The sequence below is a fragment of the Suncus etruscus genome, chromosome 13 (genome assembly GCF_024139225.1).
Source record: "Suncus etruscus isolate mSunEtr1 chromosome 13, mSunEtr1.pri.cur, whole genome shotgun sequence".
Classification (NCBI taxonomy): Eukaryota; Metazoa; Chordata; class Mammalia; order Eulipotyphla; family Soricidae; genus Suncus; species Suncus etruscus.
This window is the reverse complement of record NC_064860.1, coordinates 16,263,422-16,288,009: the sequence shown is the minus strand read 5'-3', so window position 1 is coordinate 16,288,009 and position 24,588 is coordinate 16,263,422. Positions and strand designations below refer to the sequence as shown.

At 42.6% G+C, this 24,588-nt stretch overlaps 1 protein-coding gene across 1 annotated transcript in view; it reads left to right on the top strand.

Annotated features, from left to right (window-relative positions):
* The first annotated feature begins 4,328 nt into the window (after positions 1-4,328).
* GK5 (glycerol kinase 5) overlaps positions 4,329-24,588 on the top strand; it is a 59,378-nt gene continuing 39,118 nt past the window's right edge. Inside the window, exons 1-4 of the mRNA XM_049785381.1 lie at positions 4,329-4,497; positions 10,177-10,270; positions 13,453-13,528; positions 22,476-22,569. Of these exons, the coding sequence (XP_049641338.1) occupies positions 4,357-4,497; positions 10,177-10,270; positions 13,453-13,528; positions 22,476-22,569 (405 nt within the window). The 5' untranslated portion in view covers positions 4,329-4,356. The remainder of the gene's footprint in view (positions 4,498-10,176; positions 10,271-13,452; positions 13,529-22,475; positions 22,570-24,588) is intronic.

The window sequence follows — 24,588 nt, the reverse complement described above, 5'->3', positions numbered from 1 at the left end:
CAAAAAAAAAAAAAAAAAAAGATGAGAAATACATTTACCATCACTTGTAAATATATTGTTTTATTATATTATTTCACTATTAGATTCATTTTCTGTATATGTGCATTTTGTTTATTTACTTCTCATATTTATTTCTTACTAACCCACATAAAAGGTTTTTTCTGATCTGTGCTGTAGAAAATAAAATTTATAAATGAAAAAAAAAGAAAAAAAGAAATACATTTAAAGGAAGACCACGGAAGTGCAGGAGGAAAGAAACGCAAGAAGTACCACGATGAGATATACATTAAAAGATCTATATCTGGCACTATCAAACAGCTTTCTCTAAGAGCTGTGTACACGCCCAACTTGTCCTAGGTGAGAGTGCAAACTGGCAAGATACTCAATTATGACTATAAACACCAGTCCAGGTATTATTCCGAGGTATTTTTTTCAGATGTGATTAACACTTAAGTCAACAGATACTGAATAAAGCAAATTACCCTTCATGATGTGGCATGGGCCTTATCCAATCATATAGGATTAAATGGTAAGAAGACTGAGGTTTTCCCAGCAATGCAAATATGTTCTTCAACATCAGGGGTCTTTCTGACTTTCCAGCCTGACCCAGGTCCTCTGTATCCCAATACCAGACCTGAATCTCTAGCTCTCCAGCCCACTGTACAGATTCCTAGGATGTTTGAACCCACACCAATATTGGAACTAGAACTTTAAAACAAATTCCAACCTCTCTGGCTGCTCTCTGACATGCTGCTCCTATTCCTCTGAAGAACAATGACTAGGACAAGATCCTTTAGTCATCGGAATATGAAGATACCGGGCACTGACATATATGTGACTCACCAAGATGGTGCTCACCCAAGGCAGAGCTGAGTGTGTTAAAAATGTCAGTAATACAAGGAAAGGCACCAAGAACACACACACACACACACACACACACACACACACACACATCTGAAGGAATGACAACTGGCTCCAAGGAGCAACTGGTTCCAAACAACAGTTCTGGTCTTTTTCCCTGCTAAACACTTTGATTGTTAGCCACATCTAAATAGCACAGTCGAGCACCTAGGTTCCTCTGACCATTTTATAAAAAGAAGAAAGAAAACTGGAAATTGAGCTCCCCTGTGATCCAGCTATACCACTCCTACAGATATACCCAAAGAACACAAAAATACAATACAAAAATCCCTTCCTCACACCTATATTCATTGCAGCACTATTTACAATAGCCAGACTCTGAAAACAATCAAGATGCCCTTCAATGGATAAATGGCTAAAGAAACTGTAGTTTCTTTATGCAGCCGTCAGGAGAGATGAAGTCATGAAATTCTCCTATATATGGATGTACATGGAATCTGTCATGCTGAGTGAAATAAGTCAGAAGGAGAGAGATAGACGCAGAATAGTCTCACTCATCTATAGATTTTAAGAAAAATGAAAGACATTTTTGCAAAAATTCTCAGAGACAAAAGAGATGAGGGCTGGAAGGTGCAGCTCATGACATGAAGCTCACCACAGTGATGAGTGCAGTTAGAGAAATAACTACATTGAGAACTATCCTAACAATGCGAATAAATGAGGGAAGTAGAAAGCCTGTCTTGAGTATAGGCATGGGTGGGGTGGGGAGGAGGGATATTTGTGACATTGGTGATGGGAATGTTGCACTGGTGAAGGGGGGAGATCTTTACATGACTGAAATCATACAATATTTTTGTAATCACGGTATTTAAATAAAGATAATTTAAAAAATAAAAAGAAGAAATGACATTTTCAGGTGCTTGTGTTCAGGGATGCTGCCGAATCAGGTGGAACAGGAGTAGCCACAAATCAGGATAGCCACCAGTGGCGCCCATCTAATCTCAAGGCAGAACTCCTGCACCTTGGCCTATAGGTTGCTTGCTCCAGCGCCTAGCAATTTCTACATACCTCTTCCTTTATTTTTTTCCTCTAAATATCCAGTGCCCTGCAGAGCCGAGTGCAATTAGAGCAGGCTGCAGGTTCTAGCAAGAGCAGAGCTGCGGGGCCGGAGAGATAGCATGGAGGTAAGGCGTTTGCCTTTCATGCAGGTGGTCATAGGTTCGAATCCCAGCGCCCCATATGGTCCCCCGTGCCTGCTGGGAGCAATTTCTGAGCCTGGAGCCAGGAATAACCCCTGAGCACTGCCAGGTGTGACCCAAAAACCAAAAAAAAAAAAAAAAAAAAAAAAAAAAGAGCAGAGCCGCCCCTGGCAGGGCTGGTCTTCCTTGTGGTCCTACTTCCTTTTGCAAGTATGTAAGAAGGTTTTGCCTTAGTAGTGCAACCTTTCCCAATATTCTAGGTCGTGTGGAACTCGAGTTCATTTTTAAAGACTTTTGGCAGGGCTTTGAACTTTAAAACAAAACAAAACAAAACAATTTGTATATATATTTTTATTTAAACGCCTTGATTACAAACATGATTGTGGTTGGGATTCAGTCATGTAAAAAACAACCCCCTTGAAATAAGGGAGGCATCAGGACCAAACAGGTGCAAGACTACTAAGTAGTAGATTAGATACAGAGGGGACCAAATATTCTAGCCGCCCTGGAGATGAGGGAAGAGGCAATGGGAGGTAGGACAAAAACGGAGGTGTAGGGAGGACAATTTGGTGATGAGAATCCCCCCTGATTTTGTGTAAATATGTACCTAAAATATTATTGTCAACAATATGTAAACCACTAAGATCAAAATAAAAATTATATTAAAAAAAAACCCTTTACTAGTGCAACATTCCCACCACCAAGGTCCCAATTCTCCCTCCTCCCCACCCCACTCCCGCCTTTACTCAAGACAGGCTTTCTATTTCCCTCATTCATTCACATGGTTATGATAATTCTCAATGTAGTTATTTCTCTAACTGCACTCAGCACTCTTTTCGGTGAGCTTCATGTAGTGTGAGCTGCACCTTCCAGCCCTCATCTCTTTTGTCTCTGAAAATTATTGCAAGAATGTCTTTTATTTTTCTTAAAACCCATAGATGACTTCCCTCCCTCCATCCTTCACTCCCTCCTTTCCTTTCCTCCTTCCTTCCTGCCTTCCTTTCCTTCCTGCCTTCCCTTCCTTCCTTCTTCCCTTCCTTCCTTCCTTCCTTCCCTCCTTCCTTCCTTCCTCCCCTCTTCCTTCCTTCCTTCCTCCCCTCCTTCCTTCTTTTCTTCCCCTCCCTTCCTTCCTCCCCCCATATCTCCCTCCCTCTCTCTTTTCCTTCATTCCTTTTCTCCCCTGCTCCCTTCCTGCTAAAGTAAAAAGAAGAAGAAGAAGAAGAAGAAGAAGAAGAAGAAGAAGAAGAAGAAGAAGAAGAAGAAGAAGAAGAAGAAGAAGAAGAAAACCCATAGATGAGTGAGACCATTCTGCATCTTTCTCTCTCTCTCTGACTTATTTTATTCAGCACAATAGATTCCATGTACATCCATGTATAGGAAAATTTCATGACTTCATCTCTCCTGACAGCTGCATAATAGTCCATTGTGCATATGTACCACAGTTTCTTTAGCCATTCGTCTGTTGAAGGGCATCTTGGTTGTTTCCAGAGTCTTGCTATGGTAAATAGTGCTGCAATAAATATAGGTGTAAGGAAGGGATTTTTTTTATTGCATTTTTGTGTTCCTAGGGTATATTCCTAGGAGTGGTATAGCTGGAACGTATAGGAGCTCAATTTCCAGTTTTGGGAGGAATCTCCATATTGCTTTCCATAAAGGTTGGACTAGGGCTTTGAACTTCTTTGCACCTGTAATTCAGAGAAACGTGAACTTGGGTGAAAAACCACGCAAGATCGCACATCTGGCCAGCTTGGGAAAGTAACTTAAATCGAGGACCGGTCCTCCCACCCACCTTGGAGATCATCTTCGGTGGACACCAGGAGGTGGCCACCGGGAGAACTTCGGCCTGGACTGCCCCAGCGCGTGGTGACGTCACGGCGCAGGGGCGGAGCCTCCCGCCGTGGGGGCGGAGCGAGAACCGGGTTCGGCCTGGGCTCAGCTAAGAGGGCGGGGCCTCGGCCTTGACTCTGCGAAGGGCGTGAAAAAAGTCTCCGCGGAATGTCAGGCGAGGGGGCGTGGCTTCCGCGGGGGCAAGGCGGAGTGGGCGTGGCCTCCGGGGGTAGCGCGCTGGTGGGGCGGGGCTTCCGCAGGGACTCTGCGAAGGGCGTGAAAAAAGGTCTCCGCGGAGTGTCAGGCGAGGGGCGTGGCCTCCGCGCGGGGGCGTGGCCTCCCGGGCTCCGGCGCAGGGGGCGGTGGCCCGCATAGGCGCGCTGGGCTCGCTTGGCCTGTGCAACGCGCGCGCGGACTTTATATTGCATTGTGGCTGCGTGGACGGGCCGGAGGCTCTTGCGTGCACACGATGTCGGGACTCGTCCACGGCGGGCAGGGGGACCACGGGGGACAGGCCGGCTTCGTGCTGGGGCTGGACGTGGGCAGCTCGGTGATCCGCTGCCACGTCTACGATCGTGCGGCGCGGGTCCGCGGCTCCAGCGCGCAGAAGGTAACGGGGAGCGGTGGGCGGGGCAGCCTCGGCAGACCTGGACCCTGGACGCTGCCCAGTGCGTGGGGCTGTCTATGTCCTTGCAACCCGCACCCCGGAGTGCCCAGATCCGACCTGCCCCTTCCTGCCCTGTTGCAGGGCCCAGGGAGTGACCCGGGCTCACTCTCTCCCACCCAGGATTCGTGTCCCTGTCTTACTCTGTGACTCTCAGGGCATGGCAGGGCAGGGCAGGGCATGGTAGGGCCAGGCAGGGCTGGGCAGGGCAGTCTTGGTTTGGGTTCATTTTTTTTTAATATCTTTCTCTAAACATCTTGATTGCAAGCATGATTATGCTTGGGTTCCAGTCATGTAAAGAACACTCCCCCTTCACCGGTGTAACATTCCCATCCCCAATGTCCCAAATCTCCCTCCTCCCCACCCCACCCCTGCCTGTACTCTAGACAGGCTTTCTACTTCCCTCATTCATTCACATGGTTAGGATAGTTCTCAATGTAGTTGTTTCTCTAACTACACTCACCACTTTTTGTAGTGTGGTTCATGAAGTGAGCGGAACTTCCAGCCCTTCTCTTTTTTGACTCTGAAAATTATTGCAAGAATGTCTTTCACTTTTCTTAAAACCCATAGATGAGGGAGACTATTCTGCGTCTATCTTTCTCCCTCTGACTTATTTCACTCAGCATAATAGATTCCATGTACATCCATGTATGGGAAAATGTCATGACTTTATCTCTCCTTGATCACCCATCTCCCAGCCGGTTTGTTTTTTTTTTTAATGTACTTTTAATGTTTTCAGCTCTGGGTTCAATCTCAGTCTTTCCTCTGGTCATCTCATGAACGCACCATCCTGAAAAATGCCAGCTTGTCCCACCAGTGGACCTGTTTGCAAGCCTGGATGGCCAGTTCCTTTCCGAATTGGAGAATTCCCAGGAAGTTGTTTATTATTATTATTATTATTATTATTATTATTATTATTATTATTTTTCTGGCTTGAGAAACATCCCAAGTGCCATCCAGGAAAACCTGGAAGTGTTTGTTGAGAATAGTAATAGTAGTCTTGGGCCAATTGCCATCGAGCCAGTATGCCAGCATGCTCTTGGACATGGCGTTCCTCTCTCCAGCTCTAGAATCTTTGTGAGCAAGTAGGGAACATTAGTTACTGAAACCATTACCCATTTGGAGTTCTTGGCTTCAGGGTCTGGAGGGTGATCTCTGCAGGTGAGCCCTGGCACCTCTGCAGACAAATGATTCACCAGCCACAGATCCACAGCCCAATCTCTACCAGTCAAGAAAGTCAGATAAAAACCAGATGCGCTGGGTGAGGCCTGGAGTTATAATACAGTGGGTAGGGCAATTGCCTTGCATGTGTCTATGCAGTTTTATCCAGCATATGGATATGTGATATTCTTATATGATATGATATATGATCCTCGAGCCCCGCAGGTAGTGATGGCTGAGCTGCGTGCAAGCCAGAAGTAATTGAGCCCCACGGTATGGCCCCAAACAAAATCAAAGGAGAACAAAAAGAGACTCTGACTCCCGCTGCTGTGTGCTCCATATCTTTTATGAATTCTTATCACAGGGCACTAGCACGCCCCACAAGCCTCCCTTCTTCTAGTACTTCTGTTTGAAGCACTGATTGTTTTTCAGTAATGGAAATCTTGAACCAAGAGAGACGAATTGTGACAAGACTATAAGGTCTCAGGGTTACTATGTAATTTGATACTGATCATTCAGGGAACATTATTTACTGAAGCCAGGAGTGATTCCTGAGTGCAGAGTTACAAGTAATCCCTTAGCATTGCTAGATATGCCCCCCCCCCAAAAAAAAAAAAGCCAAACAAAAAAGAAGCGAGTACAGGACTAGGACACACAGGGACCACATAAAGGGAGAGGTTTAAAGAAGAAGTTGGGGAAACACCTTTATTTGGGGTTGATAGCTGGTTGTCATCTTAGAATAGGGGATGCCGGGCCCGGAGAGATAGCACAGCGGTGTTTGCCTTGCAAGCAGCCGATCCAAGACCAAAGGTGGTTGGTTCCAATCCCGGTGTCCCATATGGTCCCCCGTGCCTGCCAGGAGCTATTTCTGAGCAGACAGCCAGGAGTAACCCCTGAGCACCGCCAGGTGTGGCCCCCCCCCAAAAAAAAGAATAGGGGATGCCAGAGATCAAACCCCAATTGCTGCATGCAAGGCAAATGCCCTACCCACTGTGCTATTGCTCTGACCTCTCATTGTCTATGTTTGTTCTAGGCACAGACTTTTGATTTCTGTAGCTTTATGTTTTAATTCTTCCAACATTCCTTTGCCACATCGTTTTAGCTATCTTGCCTTTGAGGATCGTCATGTTTTTACCCACAAGTAGGATTTTGATTGGACAGTTCTTCCTCCTACCTTTCATCGTTCTGATGAGAAATCCAATCATTAAAATCATTGTCCTGTGTACAGAACTTGTCTGGTAGATTTAGATGTTTTTTTCATTTTTATGATTTTTCAGAATTTTATTGTTGGCTCTAGATATGTAAAACTTTGAATTTACCCACTTAGAAATATTCTGAGATTTTTGAATATAGAAGTTTTTAATCTTTCACTGAACTTGGGAAATTTGGATCACTGTTATTTCCTGGGGAAAAATTAGTTCCTCTTCCTGCTCTGAGCTCATTTTTCAACAAGGGTTCTATCTTATGACATAGATTTTAGACCTTTTCTCTCATCCTACAGGTTTGAGTCCTTTCTTTCCACTCTCTTTTTTTATGTCTTATGCAGCTTAAATCATTTGCATTGACCTATCTTGACTTTTTCTTTTCTGTTACTTCAGTCTTGAGTAAATCAATGAGTTCATTGGGTAAGGTTTTGTATTTTAATTCTTATTTTTAGTTGATTCCTTCCCTCCCCCACCCATGGTTTTATATAAGTAAGGTATATTAGACCTCTAAAGGATGTATGTCTTAGACAATGTGATATTTTATTACACGTTTGTGTAGCAAAGAAAATTCCATAGTGGGGCCTAATTAATATGCCCATCCTGGTCCCTGGTTACCATTATGTGTGGGAACAGACAACACTTGGAAATGACAGTCTTTTTTTATTTTTGGAGGTTGGGGAGTTGGGTCACACCCAGTGATACTGAAAGGTTACTCTTGACTGCACTCAGGAATAACTCCTGGCAGTGCTCCGAGGACCATATGGAATGCCAGGGATTGAACCTGGGTTGGCAGCATGCAAGGTAAGTGCCCTAACTGCTGTACTATTGCTGTCCCAGAAAAGACACTTTTGGAAGACTTTGTATATATGGTATATTATTAACCAATCACTGACTGCTCTTTATTTCTCTAAAACTTAATTGTCTTAGAATTTCAGTGTAGTTTCTGAAGCAATAGTACAGCAGGTATGGCACTTGCCTTGCATGCAGCTAACTCAAGCTTAATCCCTGGCATCCATTGTGGTCCCCTCAGCACTGCCAGGAATGATCTCTGAGTGCAGATCCAGGAGTAAGCCCTGTGCATTGCAAGTATGGTCCAAAACTACAACAACAAAAATTCACATCTATACACTTCAACCATTCCCTAAGTGTTGTGTTTTGTAGGAGGGGCCTCTATGGGTACTGAAAGTCAATCATGGGGGCACCATGCAGTACTGGGGGTTATCTTGGGTTCCTGCCAGGCGTGTGCCTCTGATTCTGGAGCTTCCTTTAGCCCCTCAGCACTGTATTTATCAGTTATGAAATCTTTGTTTCGTTTTCCTTGACTTCCTCCATTTCTTTGTGGAGGCATGGTTTGTCCTTTCTTGCTCTTCTTGGGGTATGTCAGTAATAGCCTTGAATATCCAGATCTCAGATTTGTGTAGCCTTAAGTGGCCACTGTTTTATTTTCTTCCATTTGATTTGAGATTATTCTGCTCCTTCATTTTACCTTATACCTTTAAAAAGTATATAATTTATTTTATTTTGTTTATTGGGGGACACACCCAGTGGTGTTCCAGGCTTGTTCTTGGCTCTGCACTTAGGGGATTACTCCTGGTGGACCATACAAGATGCTAGGGATCAAACCCTTGTTAGCTGTGTGCAAGTTTCCTCCCTGTTGGACTCTCTTTGCCTCTTGTAACTTGATTTTTACATCTTTCTCTTCCCTGCTCCTTTGATTTGTTATTATTTCTGTCTTTGCTGCCATCTCTGGGGTCACACACTTGTGTCATCCGGGGTTGCCAACACTTGGTTACAGTGGTCCCCGGGGAACACACACACTGGATTCCTGAGCACTGAGAGTCACATATCACACTTGGTCATTCGTCATTTCTTCAGTTTGGTTAAGGACAAAGCCCCTTAATCTTTCATATAAGGCCCCTTTATGCTAGAGAAGTGTCACACAGGCCAACTTGGCCTGACGCACCTGGAATTCTCAATATGTTTCTGTTTCGTTTCTCTGTTTTGTCTTCATCTTGCATTCAGAAATCTTTTACTCTTGCTAAGTTTGGAGTAACTTCTATGTTTGGTTGCCTGACCCGATCCACTGTGTTTGTTAAAAGTGAGGCTTCAGGATCCTTGTACAGGCAGGAGTGGCTTGCAGGTGGGCCTCTGAGGCCAGTCACCAGCTTCTGCACCTCTGCAACCTTCCTGACACTTTTCTGTCCTTGGGGCCTCCCATGTAGGTCTTCCCTGAAAGCCTTTTTAGAACTTTCATGGAAAAAGTAAATTCTGCACCCCAAGGATCCACTTCCCCAAGGATCTACTTCTTGGGGCCAGGCCAAAGGAACCCAGGAAAACCCTGGGAAATATCCAGCAGCTCCTATACTTGAATTCTTTCCTTCTCTAGGTTCCCTGCCATCATTTTTGTCTCTAAGTATTGGAACCACACCTAAGTATTGGATCCACACCAGGTGTGGATCAATCAAACTGAAGCGATTGCTGCTGGTTTGAGGGACCATGGAACCCAGGGCTTCCCCACGGCAATGCATGTGCTCTGGCTCCCTGAGCATAGCCTGAAGCTGAACTGGGTATTTCATCACATTCTGTTTTTGAAAGTCTCACTCTATTAGTAGTAGTAGTACTAGTATTTTGGTTTGGGGCCATACCCAATGATATTCAAGAGTTACTCTTGGCACTGCGCTCAGGAATCATTCCTGGTGGGCTCAGGGGACTATATGGGATGCCATAGATCAAACCCAGGTTGGCTATGTGCAAGGCAATAGCCTTACCCACTATGCTGACCCCCAAAGTGCCTGGCCCCAAAAGTCTTAACTTTTTTTCTAAATGAGGGCCACAAGGGGGTTTGGGTGCTACTCCCCGCAATATTTGGCTCTGCTGTGCTAGACTAGTGGTTTGATACGTGGGGCCCACCAGGATTACCTCTGGCAGAGCTGGGGGTTAAGGGTAGGGACTACAGCTTGAATTCTCATCCTGACACTATACCATATACTATACCTCAAACATGACTTTCATTGTAATCACAAAAATTAACACATCTTCATTGTAGATGTCTTAGAAAATAGAAAATAAATCTTTTGTAAATTCACGAATTAAAGATAATTACTGTTATTGTAATGTGTAATCCTCTCTGTTATCCTAACAGTTAACACAAATTATGTCACAAAGTCATAGTAATTATTTCAACAATTACCGGAAGGCCTAGATTCTACTGCCTTGATCTAATGTTGTTTTGACTAAGTCTTCTCTTATTCTCACTTAGGTAGAAAGTCTTTATCCTCAAGCTGGCTGGGTTGAAATTGATCCTGAAGTTCTCTGGACCCAATTTGTGGCTGTAATAAAGGAATCTGTCAAAGGTAATTCGATTTATAGGCTTCAAACTGATAATATAAATAATACCTAAAAATATTTTCAAAAGAAAAATATGGTAAATTGTATTGGGGCAAGGGATTGGTGACATACCTAACTGTTTGGGGATTCTCGCTGACTCTGTTCTTAGGAGTAACCTGTGGTGGTATTCAGGGGACCATAGGTGGTGCCATGAATTGAACTTGGGTGGTCATATGCTGGGCGGGTTTTTTGTTTTGTTTTGTTTTGTTTTGTTTTGTTTGTAGGGAAGGTTTTCCCACAGGTCCTGAATTGTATAAATTTTCCTTAGAGTGTCCAGAAGTAGAGGGCCCACAGCTTCCCTGTCATTTTCAGAGGCTTTTTGAAACTGAGAGGGGAACTTCTTTGGAAAGAGTATTGAGCAGCTCTTGTCCTGTGTCAGTCAGTCCCTTTCTGCTCTTCACAGAGCTCTCTCCTGTTCTCTTTCCCTGAAAATAGTATTTCATGCACAGTATGGTTCCTGTGAAGTACAACAGGGACAGGCAGTCCTTTGTGTCCACCAGGTTGTGTCTTACTCCCTGTGTGACCTCTGGGTGCAGGCAATCTGTCCCAGTTGAAGATTTTGTTTCTTAAAGCATTTACAGCACAACTCTCTTTGGCAAGAGATGCATTGTTGAGAGAGATATAAATCCAGAATCTTTTGCACCTCATTTTTCTAATTGAACTGTTTCTCTGCTTTTGAAGGTCTGAAGTATTTCAAGACTTTTTATTTTTCAAATATTGTAGCATTTTTAATTATTTTAAATTTCAGTTTTAGTTTTCATTAGTGGTGATCGTGGTGATCAGGGCTTACTCTTGGCTCTTTGTTCAGGAATAGTGGGGCTTAGAGGACCATATGTTGTGCTGGGATCAAACCTGGGTTGGCCCTGTAGAAGGCAAGCACCTTACCCTCTATACTATTTTTCTGGTTGTCCTTATTTTATTATAGTTTATGTCAGAGGGTTAATATGGTACTAATATACAAAGTCATAGGATTAATATGGTATTACAAAGTTACTGTACACCACCACCACCAAAGTTCCCATGAACTTCCCAGTCTGCCCCTTTCCCAACACTTATGTTAACTCTAATCCACCATTCCTTTCTCCTCTAGTCCCCCATTACTTGAGACCTCAGCGATAAATTCTCAGATATAAGGTCAGTTAATTTATGACAAGGGGTGGGGGCAGAGAGATAATTCAATGAGTTAGGTTCAATCCCTATTCCTGCATATAGCCCCCTGAAAACACACCAAAAATAAACAGTCAAATCCAACCCAACTGCAACAAAGGAATCAGATGCAACGAAGCGGACAGGGCACTGGAAGCCTCTTCAACAAATGGTGCTTGGAAAACTGGATCTATATCTCACAGCATTCACAAACATCAAGTCAAAGTGAACCAAAGACCCTAGATATTGGACCTGAATCTAAAATGCATTGAGGAAAACATGAGCAGAACTCTAGGAGGTAGACATCAAAGAGGATGTCTATGACCTAATTCCACTGGCAAAGATAACGAACTTTTAGAAAAATGTGTGTCTGGACTTCTATGAAATTGGAAAGTTTCTGCCTGGGAAACCTCCTTTGGAAATGTTGCAAGAACTAGTCCATTAAGCACACTGGCCTCCTGGCTTCAAACCTGTTTTGTAAGGTTGACTCACTCTAGCTGCCTCCCTCTCACTGCCTGACTCAGTGGATGGTTGGTTTGGGTAATAACTTGAGTCACTCCCACAGGCTCAAGCACTAGCTATGATATAAAGAAATCTTTTATGGAAACATAGAACAATTATCACCCAGGAAATTGAGCACAGAACAGCAATACTTTCTAGTTATTAGTTTTCATCTCTGTGTCAATCCAGCATCAAAAAATGGAGGTGTTACATTAAGTAGCAAATTGCTTAATCTCTTAGCATAGAGCAAATTCTTCATGACTTGGACAGTGTGGGGGATCCCAAAGCTAGAAGGCCTGCTTAGTAAATAGTCTGTGAAGCTTGTCTGATTATTCCCACAGGATTAGATTCGATTTATGTCTTTGGGAGAAGTGCTGTTATCGGAATATCTTCCACAAATGGTGATAGCAAATTTATTTATTGGGATAAGGTTGCTTTTTTTTTTTTAGGTTTTTGGGTCACACCCAGTAGCACTCAGGGGTTACTCCTGGCTCTATGCTCAGAAATAGCTCCTGGCAGGCTCGGGGGACCATATAGGATGCCGGGATTTGAACCACCATCCTTCTGCATGCAAGGCAAATGACTTACCTCCATGCTATCTCTCTGGCCCCCCAAGATTGCTTTTTAAAGGAATGAATCACACATACACAAACATCCCCATTACTGCATTTTAGGAAATTTGAAAGTCTTCCTCCGCCCAGTTTTTATTTGTATCCTAGCATCAATTTTTGTGGGCAAAAGAAAGCCTGGTGTCTAGTGATGGTCCTGCTTTCCAGCCTGCTTTCTACCAGCTCCTTTGATGCTGGCTATCGCTAAATTTCAGATCCAGTACATCAGGATTATCAAGAAGAGAATACAGGCCAAATAGCCTTTGTTACTAACATTAAAGTACAAGGCCACTGTATTATTAAGATGATATTTTTCTCTTTTAAGTTAAGAATAACTCATGTCAATGTCTTATGTATGAGCTTTACTTGTTATGATTATAATGTTTTCATCAAGAACCAGAGACATACTGGATGTGAGGGCGATCTGGCTGCGACATCTGTCACCCCATTGATCGCCAGGGTTGATTCGGCTGATCTGGCTGTCTAGGCGGGTGTCCCCTTCCTCCCTCACCGCTCCATGTGCGTCCCTCCCGAAGCTGCGCGCTCGGTCGAAGAGGACGGCCTTCCCCGAATAGAGACGGACCGGTCTTCGGTCGAGGGTATACGAGTAGCTGCGCTCCCCTGCTAGAACCTCCAAACAAGCTCTCAAGAACCAGAGACATAGCACAAGTCATTCTTAGCACATAGGAAGTCCTGTGTTGGTCCTCAGCACTTCATGGTCCTTGCGCACCTCCATTTGTGACCCTGGTAGTCCCCCAGTACCTCTTGGGAGTCTCCCCTATTTAAAAGGCATATATTGCATGGTTTCTTTTCCTTGAAAAGAAGAAGGAAAAGATTACAAAGAACAAGTAGGCTGCTTTTACAACGTGTGTTTTATCTTCTTTTATTCCCAGCTGCAGGTATAGAAATGAATCAAATAATGGGCCTGGGCATTTCCACACAGAGGGCAACTTTTATTACATGGAACAAGTAAGTTTCATATGTGACCAGTACTCAAATGCCAGGTTGATTCCACGGTAAATTCGCACCTACTGTGAAATCTGTTTGGGGAGTTTGAACTCGGTGTATCAAGAGTTATGATGGGAGGGCTTCCAGGAGATGGAAACACCAACTTCCTGGCACACTAACACGTTCCATTTATATGTCACCTGGACTTGATGTGTGGAGAGTGACTGTGACTCAGTCAACTCTCTTCCCCCCAATTTAAGTAGGAGTTTGTCTTCCAGTGGAGCAAGGATAGGAGAGCTCAGATGTGAGTTTCTGCATAATGGAAAGGGATTCTAGAAACCTAACGTTTTGGATACATCATGTTTCATTTCATATTTCTATATTTCCCATGTTTAGGCTTCATGTTTAATCTTTAAGCACCTGTAGCATTGGTACTGATAGTCATGATAAGATGCAATTCTAATATCATTATAGCCCCAGATTGTCTTTGCTTGAGTGGGCTGTGTTATTTGAGAGTAAAGCAGCTTAAGACCCCATTATTAATACAAGACAGACAAGCTTGTGTTAAGGTGTTAGGTCTGTTTAGACATGAGATATTTAGATTCAGAGAATTAAGTCACTCAGTGACTAAGATAAATAGAACAAAGACTCCAATTCATCTTTTGGCATCTGAACACTGCATGCTTTCCCAATGATCTCCTCCTCTGGCCAGAAACTTGAGTTTCTTGCTTTAAAAACACCTGCCAGCACCAGAATGATAGCATAGTAGGTTGGGCATTTGCCCAGTATGTGGCTGACCCAGGTTCAATCCCCAGTGGTCCCTCGCATCCCATATGGCCCCCTGAGCTGGCCAGGAGCAATTCCTGAGTTCAGAGCCAGAAGTAACCCCTGAGTGCTGATGGGTTTGGCCCATAAACAACAAAAACAAATAAATAAATAAATAAAAACACCTGCCAGCAACAAAGGCTTGACTATGATTCTGGTAAAGATAAATCTGAGAAACAGCATGAAACCTTGACCTATAATCCAGTATTAGGTAAGAGGGAGGCATTTTAAGGTGACAGCTTTGATTTTGGGGGAGATATGATCAAAGTGATAGTGTCCAAGACAAAGATAGAGTCAGAGGGCTATAAAGTAGGTTTGGCTGGGGACAGACCCATGTGGTGAAATCCCAGAGTTTTAGAAACATGAGTCTGGTTAGGACTAAGCCTGACCCAAGTTCTCCTGACAGAGACGCTGCTTCATAGCACTATGGTCTTGAGATGGTACCCCACTTCTGCAGTTCCCTGGACCTTCCCCCCAAGCTCTCCACTCATTGCCAAGGTTATAGCAAGTTCGATGATGCAGCAAGTCTTGAATGACTTTAAATCACTTGTATGGCTTATGTGTTGTAAAAAGGCAGTGGGGGCCAATGGAGGCCAATGGGTGCTGGCACTCTGGGCACCCTGGAATGTGGAGTAGCCCCCACCTTTCACCTCACTACCCTATTGGTAACCCTCAACAGTCCATAAGCATTGCTGCCTTTCTCCTGGCTGCAGAATCGCCACTGTCCTGAGTACTGTGTGTATTCTAGCCTATCTTAGGTGGCCAGAAGCACAGAAAGGGTGGGCATCTGCATGAGAAATCTCTCTGCACCTTTAAAGGGAGCCAAATAACAGAAACCTGGCCAGACAGGGCAGAGGTGAACCTGGGGAGTCAGAGGTCCTGGAGGTAGGGGAGGGAATGAAATGAGGAAATAGCAGGTGGGTGTGCCACACAGGGCAAGTGAAATCAGGCCACACAGGTGTTATCACTGGGGCCCAGTTACCAAGCCAGCTGTGATAGGAAGAGCAAAATCTTCCAAAGGGGAGTTTTCCTATGCCAGCAGCACTTGTCCACTTTCTGGAGAAATCAAAGAGCCAGAACCAAATCATCCTCCTCCTCCCTTCCCAAAACCACATGGAAGAATGATGTAATATTTGCCTGAGAGAGAACCCCACAGCTTTAGAGTCCTGATGGGGTCCTAAAAGTTACCTGTGTGTAACTTTTCACGTGTTTCAAAATCACTCTTGGATTATTAGGTACTAAACCACTAGCTAGCCCTAACACACATTTTTTGCATTTTTGTCTCCATAACTTTGGATCTTAATTTTGGCTCCATTAAGCTGCTGGGATGTACAAAGCTGTCAGGTTTCAGAAGGACTTCAAGGAGCCAGAAGGGCTTCAAGAAGCCGAGAGTTAGTGCTTTAAGCTGGGACTTTGGTTTTGTTTTTGTTATTTTTTTTTTGAGAGAAAAACAGTCATTAGATTTACTGCCCCTATGAAACAGTCTATTGTTCCTTCCAGCCTTAGCCCAGGCACTTCCTCCTCATCCCAGCTAATTCTTTTTTTCCCCTAATCATTGTGACATACAAGTCTTTCACAGTTGGATTTCAAGCACAAAGTGACAGTGAATTAGGGCCATTCCCACCACAAGTGTTGACCTCGCCCCACCAGAGTTCCCAGCATGCATCTCATACTTCCATCTTTAGCCCCCTGGACTACTAGTGTAACAGGTTCATTTTCTGTTTAGCTTGTTTTGTAGATAGATAGATAGATAGATAGATAGATAGATAGATAGATAGATAGATAGATAGATAGATAGATAGATAGATAGATAGATATCAAGAGACCTAAATATATATTTATATATATAAATATAATATAAATATAAATATATATATATTTAGGTCTCTTGATTCTATTGTCGTTGACTTTGGCTTGGGTATTTAAATCTGACCTTTTATTTATTTATTTTTTCCACTCAATGCTCCTGAGACCACTTGGTCTCTCTTACCCATCCACTTTTTTTTTCTTTTCTCAATTTGTAGGAAGACATAGAAATATGATGCAGAATAAAATGATTCAAGTTCTACAGTTCTATGAAAAAGGCAGGAACCCCTATCTAAAAGAAAAGATTAAAAGAAGACAAAAAGGGGAACAGATGTGACAAGTTGGGGTTTTTTTGTTTGTTTTTTTGCATAGGCACATTAAACGTTGGGGAGATTAGAAAGAAAAATTCCCTTGGCCTAAGAGAAACAGGATGTCTCCACTCTTGAAGCATACTGTCATAAGACTGACTATAGGCTCAGGACACATGTTGGTTGTTGAATCCCAAAGTCTTTGTTTATGGTCCCAGAAAAAGTTCTGCTCAGTTGCAGTTGTCAAAGTCAGTCTTCTCTGATTAGAGATCTTTGTTTTTGCACAGATCTTAGGACAAAGCATCTTCTGATTTCATCTTATCATAGGTTGTGAGGTAGGGCAACCTGCCCTTACATCAAGTTGTTGCTGTTTTCTCGTCCTTAGGTTGTCATATAAACCTACCCTGGAGCAAGTTGATGCCAGAGTGGTATTAGATCCTCCCCCAGGGGGAGTTTGATTCCTGGTAGTGGTGCAGAAAACAGCCAGTTTTAAGGTTAGCCAGTTCATTCTTTTCTCCTGTAGCACATTTTTGTTTCCATGGCTGTGAAGAAAAAAAAAATTTGTTTTCCTTGTAATTGCTGTGAGAAAGTCAAAACTTTGAACTTTTTTTTTTGTCTTTCTTATGTTTCCCCTTCCTCCTCCAGAGCGTAGGGAATTTGTGTTTATATTATTGAGTTTTCTTTATAGTCTTTCTGCAGGTGAGAATATTTCTTTCAATATATTTCAATAAGGGTAGCAGGAGGGGGACAGTGGTTAGGGTGTTTTCCCAAATGGTACTACATGATGCCTCCTTTTTATTTTTTGTTTGTTTATTTTGGGGCCACACTAGGCAGTGCCCAGGGTTCACTCCTGGTTCTGTACTCAGGAGTCACTCCTGAAGGGCTTGGGGATACCAGGAGTTTGTTGTGCCTTTGTTTTTATACTATTCCTTTGTGAATACTGCTTTGTTTTTTGTATTTCCTCATCTCATTATTTGATTCACCTGTGTTCTTTAAGTCTTCTTTCTTGAAAGTTCTTTGCTGAAACTTGAATAATTGTGCAGTGATCTTTGAGTTTTTCCTATTGCTCTCTTTTTACGTTTGCTTTCCGCCTGCAAAATTAATCATTTGTGAGCTGAAAATATTGTGTTGTTCATGAATCTTCTTTTTCATTTTTGAGTTTGTTGTGCCTGTGCTTCTATTCTTATCCTTTGAGAATATTGCGTAGTTTTTTGTATTCTTGATCTCATTATTTGATTCACCTGTGTTCTTTAAGTTTCTTTTTCTTTCCTGAATGTTCTTTGCTGATGCTTGAACAATTGTGCAGTGATCTTTGTGTTTTTCCTATTGCTTTCATTTTACTTTTGCTTTCGGCTTACAAAATTACTCATTTGAGAGCTGAAAAGTGTTCTTCATGAATCTTCTTATTCATTTTTGAGTTTGTTGTGCCTTTGTTTTTATTCTATTCCTTTGTGAATACTACTTTGTTTTTTGTATTTCTTCGTCTCATTATTTGATTCACCTGTGTTCTTTAAGTTTCTTAAAGTTTCTTATGCTACCACTCTAGCCCAGGGGTCTCAAACTCAGTTTACCTGAGGGCCGCAGGAGGCAAAGTCGGGGTGATCCTTGAGTGCAAAGTCAGTAGTAAGCCTTGAACATTGGGGGGTGTGACCCAAACAACTAAAACAAAACGAAACAAAAAAAGATTCCTCTAGGGCAGGGCCACAAAATGTTGTACAGAGGGCCGCAAACAGTCCGCAGGCCATGAGTTTGAGACTCCTGCTGAGTCTAGCCTCTTTATTTTTGTTTTAGGGCCACAGCCAGTGGCACTCAGAGATTACTACTGGCTCTGTACACAGAAATTACTCCTAGCAGGCTTGGGGGTTATATAGAATGCCAGGGATCAAACCCAGGTGAGCTGCACGCAAGGCAAACAACCTATGAACTCCAGCCCCTCTTTCTAATTTTTTCCCTCTGATTTCACGTTAGTTTTAATAGCAAAAACCATGAAATATTTTGTTTCCCAGGGGGAGGTGCTTCTTTGGTAACACAAATGCACATATATGTGTCTGTATGTTCACACCTGTGTGTATGTATGTGTGGATGTGGGGTGTTATCAGTGAGTCTCAGAAACTGAGTCCTATGAGACCGGTCTTCCTGTGTGACTGAGGGCAGGAATCTGGGATGAAAGATGCTATGTCTGTGGCTGCACTGACTGTGGACATGAATCCAGACACCAGCCCTCAAGGGAATTTATGGTGTCGTAATGCATCGACCCTGTGTTCCTGCTGAAGTAGAACCTTTTTGTTATAGTACGTGGTATCTAGTGGCTCTTAGCAGCTACTGAGGACACAGAAGCACAGTTGGGCTCTGTTAGAATGGGTGGAAGTTGTTTATCAACACTCCTGGAGCTGGAGCCATTAGTGGTAGTAGTGGTTAAGGAGCTTGCCTTGCATATTGCTGACTGGGTTCCATTCCTCATTCTCGTATGATCCCCTGAGCCTTTCTGGAAGTGAACCCAGAGCATAGAGCAGGAATAAGTCCTCACGTGTAGCCCCAGAACCAAAATACAAATGCTATGTTTGCTGAATCAGTGATTGGAAATCGTGTTTCCAGGATAAGTAGATGTGATTGTAAAATATCTCTGAAGATTCCTAGAACCTAGGTCAGTAAGACAATACTTCTCTTTCTTTGGGGGTGGGTGGCATGGGGGTTTTGGACCACATTTGATACTACTCAAGGCTCACTTCTCCTTAGAATGTACTAGCTTGGACATAGGGAAAAGGGAACTCGCATCCATTCTTGAAGGGAATGTTGACTGGTTCAGCCTTTCTGGAAAACAATATGGAAACGTCTCCAAAATCTTAAGAATTGTGCTTTCAGAATGACCCAGTAATATCGCTTCTTGGCATTTACCACAGAGACCCCCAAACCTTGTCTTGAAAAGACATTTGCATGTCTTTTACTGCATCACAATAGCCAATATCTGAAACAATTTGAATGTCTAAGAACAGATGACCAAAAAAAAAAAAAAAAGGAAAGAAAAAAAATCAGATGGTAAGATCTTTGACTTGAAAATATTACTTGTAATTGACTTTTTTCCCCCATTAAATTGTTTGAACTCACGCTAAAAAAAAAAAAATCAGATGGTAAGATCTTTGACTTGAAAATATTACTTGTAATTGACTTTTTCCCCCATTAAATTGTTTGAACTCACGCTAAAAATAAAATCAGATGGTAAGATCTTTGACTTGAAAATATTACTTGTAATTGACTTTTTCCCCCATTAAATTGTTTGAACTCACGCTAAAAAAAAAATTCAGATGGTAAAATCTTTGACTTGAAAATATTACTTGTAATTGACTTTTTCCCCCATTAAATTGTTTGAACTCACACTAAAAAAAAAAAAAGAACAGATGACCAGATAAAGAAACTTTAGTTATTAACACAGGGGAATCTGCTCACCTCTAAGTAAAGCTGTAGTCACAGTTTGCTGCTATTGTGGATGGACCGCAAGAATACCATGCTGAGGGCCCGGAGAGATAGCACAGCGGCGTTTGCCTTGCAAGCAGCCGATCCAGGACCAAAGGTGGTTGGTTCGAATCCCGGTGTCCTGTATGGTCCCCCATGCCTGCCAGGAGCTATTTCTGAGCAAACAGCCAGGAGTAACCCCTGAGCACCGCTGGGTGTGACCCAAAAACCAAAAAAAAAAAAAAAAGAATACCATGCTGAGTGACAACAGTCAGGAAAGGGACCAAAAAAGAATGATTTCTCCCATTTATAGCAAATAGAGAAGCATAATTCAGAAAGAACAAAGGTAACAGACCTGGGAATCAGTCTATAGAACTGATCTCCCCAAGACAAGGTTGGGGGAGAGGCAAGTAACAGGGAGGAGATCCTGAAACAATGATGGAGAGGTGTGGTGATATGGGAACATAACCATGAAATCCTTTCACTATAAAGCAAGAACTTCTAAAAATGTTTGTATTTTTTCTGAAAGGTTTTTTTTTTTATTTATCTGGTGGGGGGGGGGTGCTCTGAGCTTACTCCTAGCAGTGCTCAAGGCTCTGTGGGGTGGCAGGGTCAGATGGCATGCAAGGCAAGCCTGTACTATATAGCTCTTGCTGATGCTTTCTGTAACTGAGCCTTCATCCTCTGGTCCTTAACTGTGTGAAGGAAGAGCCTGTCACCCCCAGGCAGCTGTGGTCAGGCTATTCTGCCTGTGTGGCTGGTGCCCTTGGTGCTAATCTGCCACTCTGGTGCAGTGCTGAGAGGTATCCACCTCAGCAGCTTCCTGGGAAAGTCCTGCTGGGAAAATGAAAGTGCCTGGACTTTGGGGGGGAGCACAGGGGATCCTCTCATCAAATAGACCCAGGAGCACAGAGATGATAGGCATTCCAAAACTTCCATGCCCACACACACAAGTGTTCTGCCTCTTTTTTTGTTTGTTTTCTTTGTTTAGTTTTTCTTTATTGGTTTTCAGGCCATACTCTTCTGTACTTAGGTCTTACTCTTGCCTCTTTTCCCAGAGATCATTCCTGGCGGGGCTCGGGCTACCATAAGCAATAGAACTTGGGTAGGCCATGTGCAAGGCAAGCTCCTAAACTATATTATCTTTCTGGCCCCCGAGGAATATATTTTTTGTAAAGATAGTTCTGGTAACCCCCGAGAAGTGGAAAAATAAGGTGAAAGGACTAGAAAGATAGCACAGCAGGTAGGGCACTCATTTTGCATGCAGCAACCCGAGTTTGATCCCCTGTATCCCATATAGTTCCCCCAAACCTGCCAGGAGTGATTCCTGAGCACAGGGCCAGGAGTAAATCTGAGAACTGCTGGGTGTGGCCCTAAAACTAAAAGAAAGGTAAAGAGTAAAAAGAAATATAAATAATTAGAGAAAATATCTACAAGTGTATGGTTGACAGAAAAATTATATCCAGAACATATAAAGAACTATGACTAACTCAACCATAGCAAAACAAAACAACCCAACTCATAAAAGAAAATTTTCCTTGAGTAATACACACATATAGACATTCATTATGTGAAAAGATAAATATCAATAGTCATTGGGGAAATGAAATCCAAACCACATAGAATGCTATTTAACAAACATGAAGCTAACAGTAATTGAAAAATAGAAAATTAGAATGTTGATGATGATATAGAGAAAAAATGGAAAGTCTCGTGTATTGGAATTACAGTGGTATAGCTGTGGTAGAGTATAGTATGGCAGCACTTTCGAAACTAGCCACAGAATTACCATATGGTCCAAGAATTCTGACTCTGGTGTATACATAAGGGAATAGGAAACAGGGATTCAAACAAATACATCATGAGCAGCATTTATAATAGCAGCATTACTCATTGTGTCAGGAGGCTGGAAACAGCCCAAGTGTTTATAAATAGCAGTATAGATACCCAGGGTTGCATATTTGCGGAAGTTATGAAGGAAACAGGATTTGTTTCTACATAGTCCTTCATCCTATACCTTTATTGTGGCAGTGACCCAGAGTTTGTGGAATTTCTTCATAGTGGGGGATTTCTTCATAGTGGACTTCTTTGGGTAAGCATGATTGGTTGCCAGGAATAGTACCAGTCCTAAACTCAAGAGGTACAGAAAGAACCCTGCCAGGATTCCAGCCTCTCTGGAGGTAGAGAGACTTTTCTTTATCAGGTTATATCTAGCAAGAAGAATACAATGAAGGTAGAAAGCATTGGCCTTATTATTGTTGCTTTTTAAAAGCATGTAAGCAAATCTTTATGGTCTTCCCATTTATTTTGGTTTTCAAAGGGCTACATTGTAGTGCTTCTAAAACAATATCTTTTGGATAGCAGCTGATGTACAGTTTTATACAGTTCACATCATAATGGTCATGGAATGTGTTCATGTCATAGAAGTCAAAGACAAGTAACTCAGAAAGAACCATCTAAATTAACTCATACTTAGAAAATACAGTTTTACCTCTAATTTTGTACAGTTGTGGCAAATCTTATGTACCCATTAGTTTGATTTATTCTGAGTCTCAACATGCTGTTTTCATCTTTCTTAGGAAAACTGGAAGTCATTTTCACAATTTCATTAGTTGGCAAGACCTAAGAGCTATTGAACTTGTAAAATCTTGGAATAGTTCTCTTTTAATGAAGGTAATCATTTTATTATCTCCTATCATTTACTACTGTTATTTTTAATCCTATAAATGTCCCTTAAATATAGGTTTAATTGAATCATTTTCCACCTACTGTTTAGGTTAAGAAGAAAATACACATATGCATATTTCCCACACCAATGAGATTTATTAATCCTCACCTGAATGCCTCTCTGATGAAGAGTAACTACAGCTCAGGAAGTCCAGTGGGGAGGTGAGGGGTAGAGCTGAATTCAGTAAGGCAGTGAGAATTCCTGTTTTTATTCTTGGAGAACTGGGAAAAAATAGTGTGTCCAGAAAACCTACATGTGTGCCCAGATCTTCCAGTGGTTTTGGCAGAGCAGAGAGCAGACAATGAGATTAGTAACTAGCTAACCGCCACAAGCTCTTAACCTGAAGTGCCCATGGAAGCCAAGGATAATGGGGAGGAAGCCTATATATCATCCATATCCTGTCACTTATAAAGGCGATGAATGGCTGGAGAGTAAGTGCTCTAGTCCCTGAATGTGGCTGCAGGATCTGATGTTAGAATCCATATTGTACTTCAGTTGTTTCAGTACTGTGGAAAGCCACTCTGTGAATTGCTCCTTCCTTCCTTCCTTCCTTCCTTCCTTCCTTCCTTCCTTCCTTCCTTCCTTCCTTCCTTCCTTCCTTCCTTCCTTCCTTCCTTCCTTCCTTCCTTCCTTCCTTCCTTCTTTCCTTCCTTCCTTCCTTCCTTCCTTTCCCCCCTCCCTTCCTTCCTTTCCCCCCTCCCTCCTTCCCCCTTCCCTCCCCTTTTCTTCTCTTGCCACACCCTGTGATGTTCAGGGTTTACTCTTGACACTGTGCTATGGAATTACTTCTGGTGTTCTCAGGGACTATGTGGGATACAGAGAATCAAACCCAGGTCAGTCACAAATGCACTACTCAGTAGACTATCTCTCCAGTCCCCTGAAGTCCTTTCTTAGCTAAATGATCCATGCTGTGGGGATGGAGGGTGGGTAGTGACAGGAGTATTGGTTCTGCTTTGCGCCAAACGCCAAGGATTGGTGCTTGGAGACATTAATCTTAGATAAAAACAAACATGAACATGACAGCAGCACATGAGGGAAGCACCTTTGCTTTACTTTAGGCATCAACGTCCCCTTTGTTAGGTTTCCTTTCTCAGAAGTGCCTGCTTTGAAAGGAGCTTTGAATTTGTGTAAAGTCTTTTAAAAGGAAAAAAGAAAGAAAGAAAGGAAGGAAGGAAGAAAGGAAGAAAGGAAGGAAGAAAGGAAGGAAGGAAGGAAGAAAGGAAGGAAGGAAGGAAGGAAGGAAGGAAGGAAGGAAGGAAGGAAGGAAGGAAGGAAGGAAGGAAGGAAGGAAGGAAGGAAGGAAGGAAGGAAGGAAGGAAGGAAGGAAGGAAGGAAGGAAGGAAGGAAGGAAGGAAGAAAGAAAGAAAGAAAGAAAGAAAGAAAGAAAGAAAGAAAGAAAGAAAGAAAGAAAGAAAGAAAGAAAGAAAGAAAGAAAGAAAGAAAAAGAAAAGAAAAGAAAAAGAAAGGAAGGAGCTCAGGTCGAGCTGTGCAGTTTGCAGAAAAGCATAGTTCTGAAGGGAGAGGCAAGTGGCCATCGTGAAATGTCACACATCCTGGACCTGGAGAGTCTGACTGGTTTGTTTATTTTTTTTTCCTTACTTTTTGAGTTTGTTTTTGGATGATGGTCTGCTGAACATTTAAAAAGCTATACCTATCCCGTAGGTCAATCTCTAGGTTTGCAGAGACAACAATGATTGTATCGCCCTGTGCAATTACATGGAGTTGTGTGGTTATTAATTACACTCTTTATAACATGTCATTTTAAGCCTTGATGTGACCATTTTTGTTTTGACAGGTCAGTTCATCCAGCTTTTTTGAAATTAGTCAGGGGAGGCATTTCACACATTTTTATTCCTGAGAAGAGGCATCATGACCATGAAAACTTAACTCTGAGCAGTTAAGTGGATCCTAGAGCAAATCAGGCCTTCAACACTTAAACTAGTGGACATTGACCATGAACACTA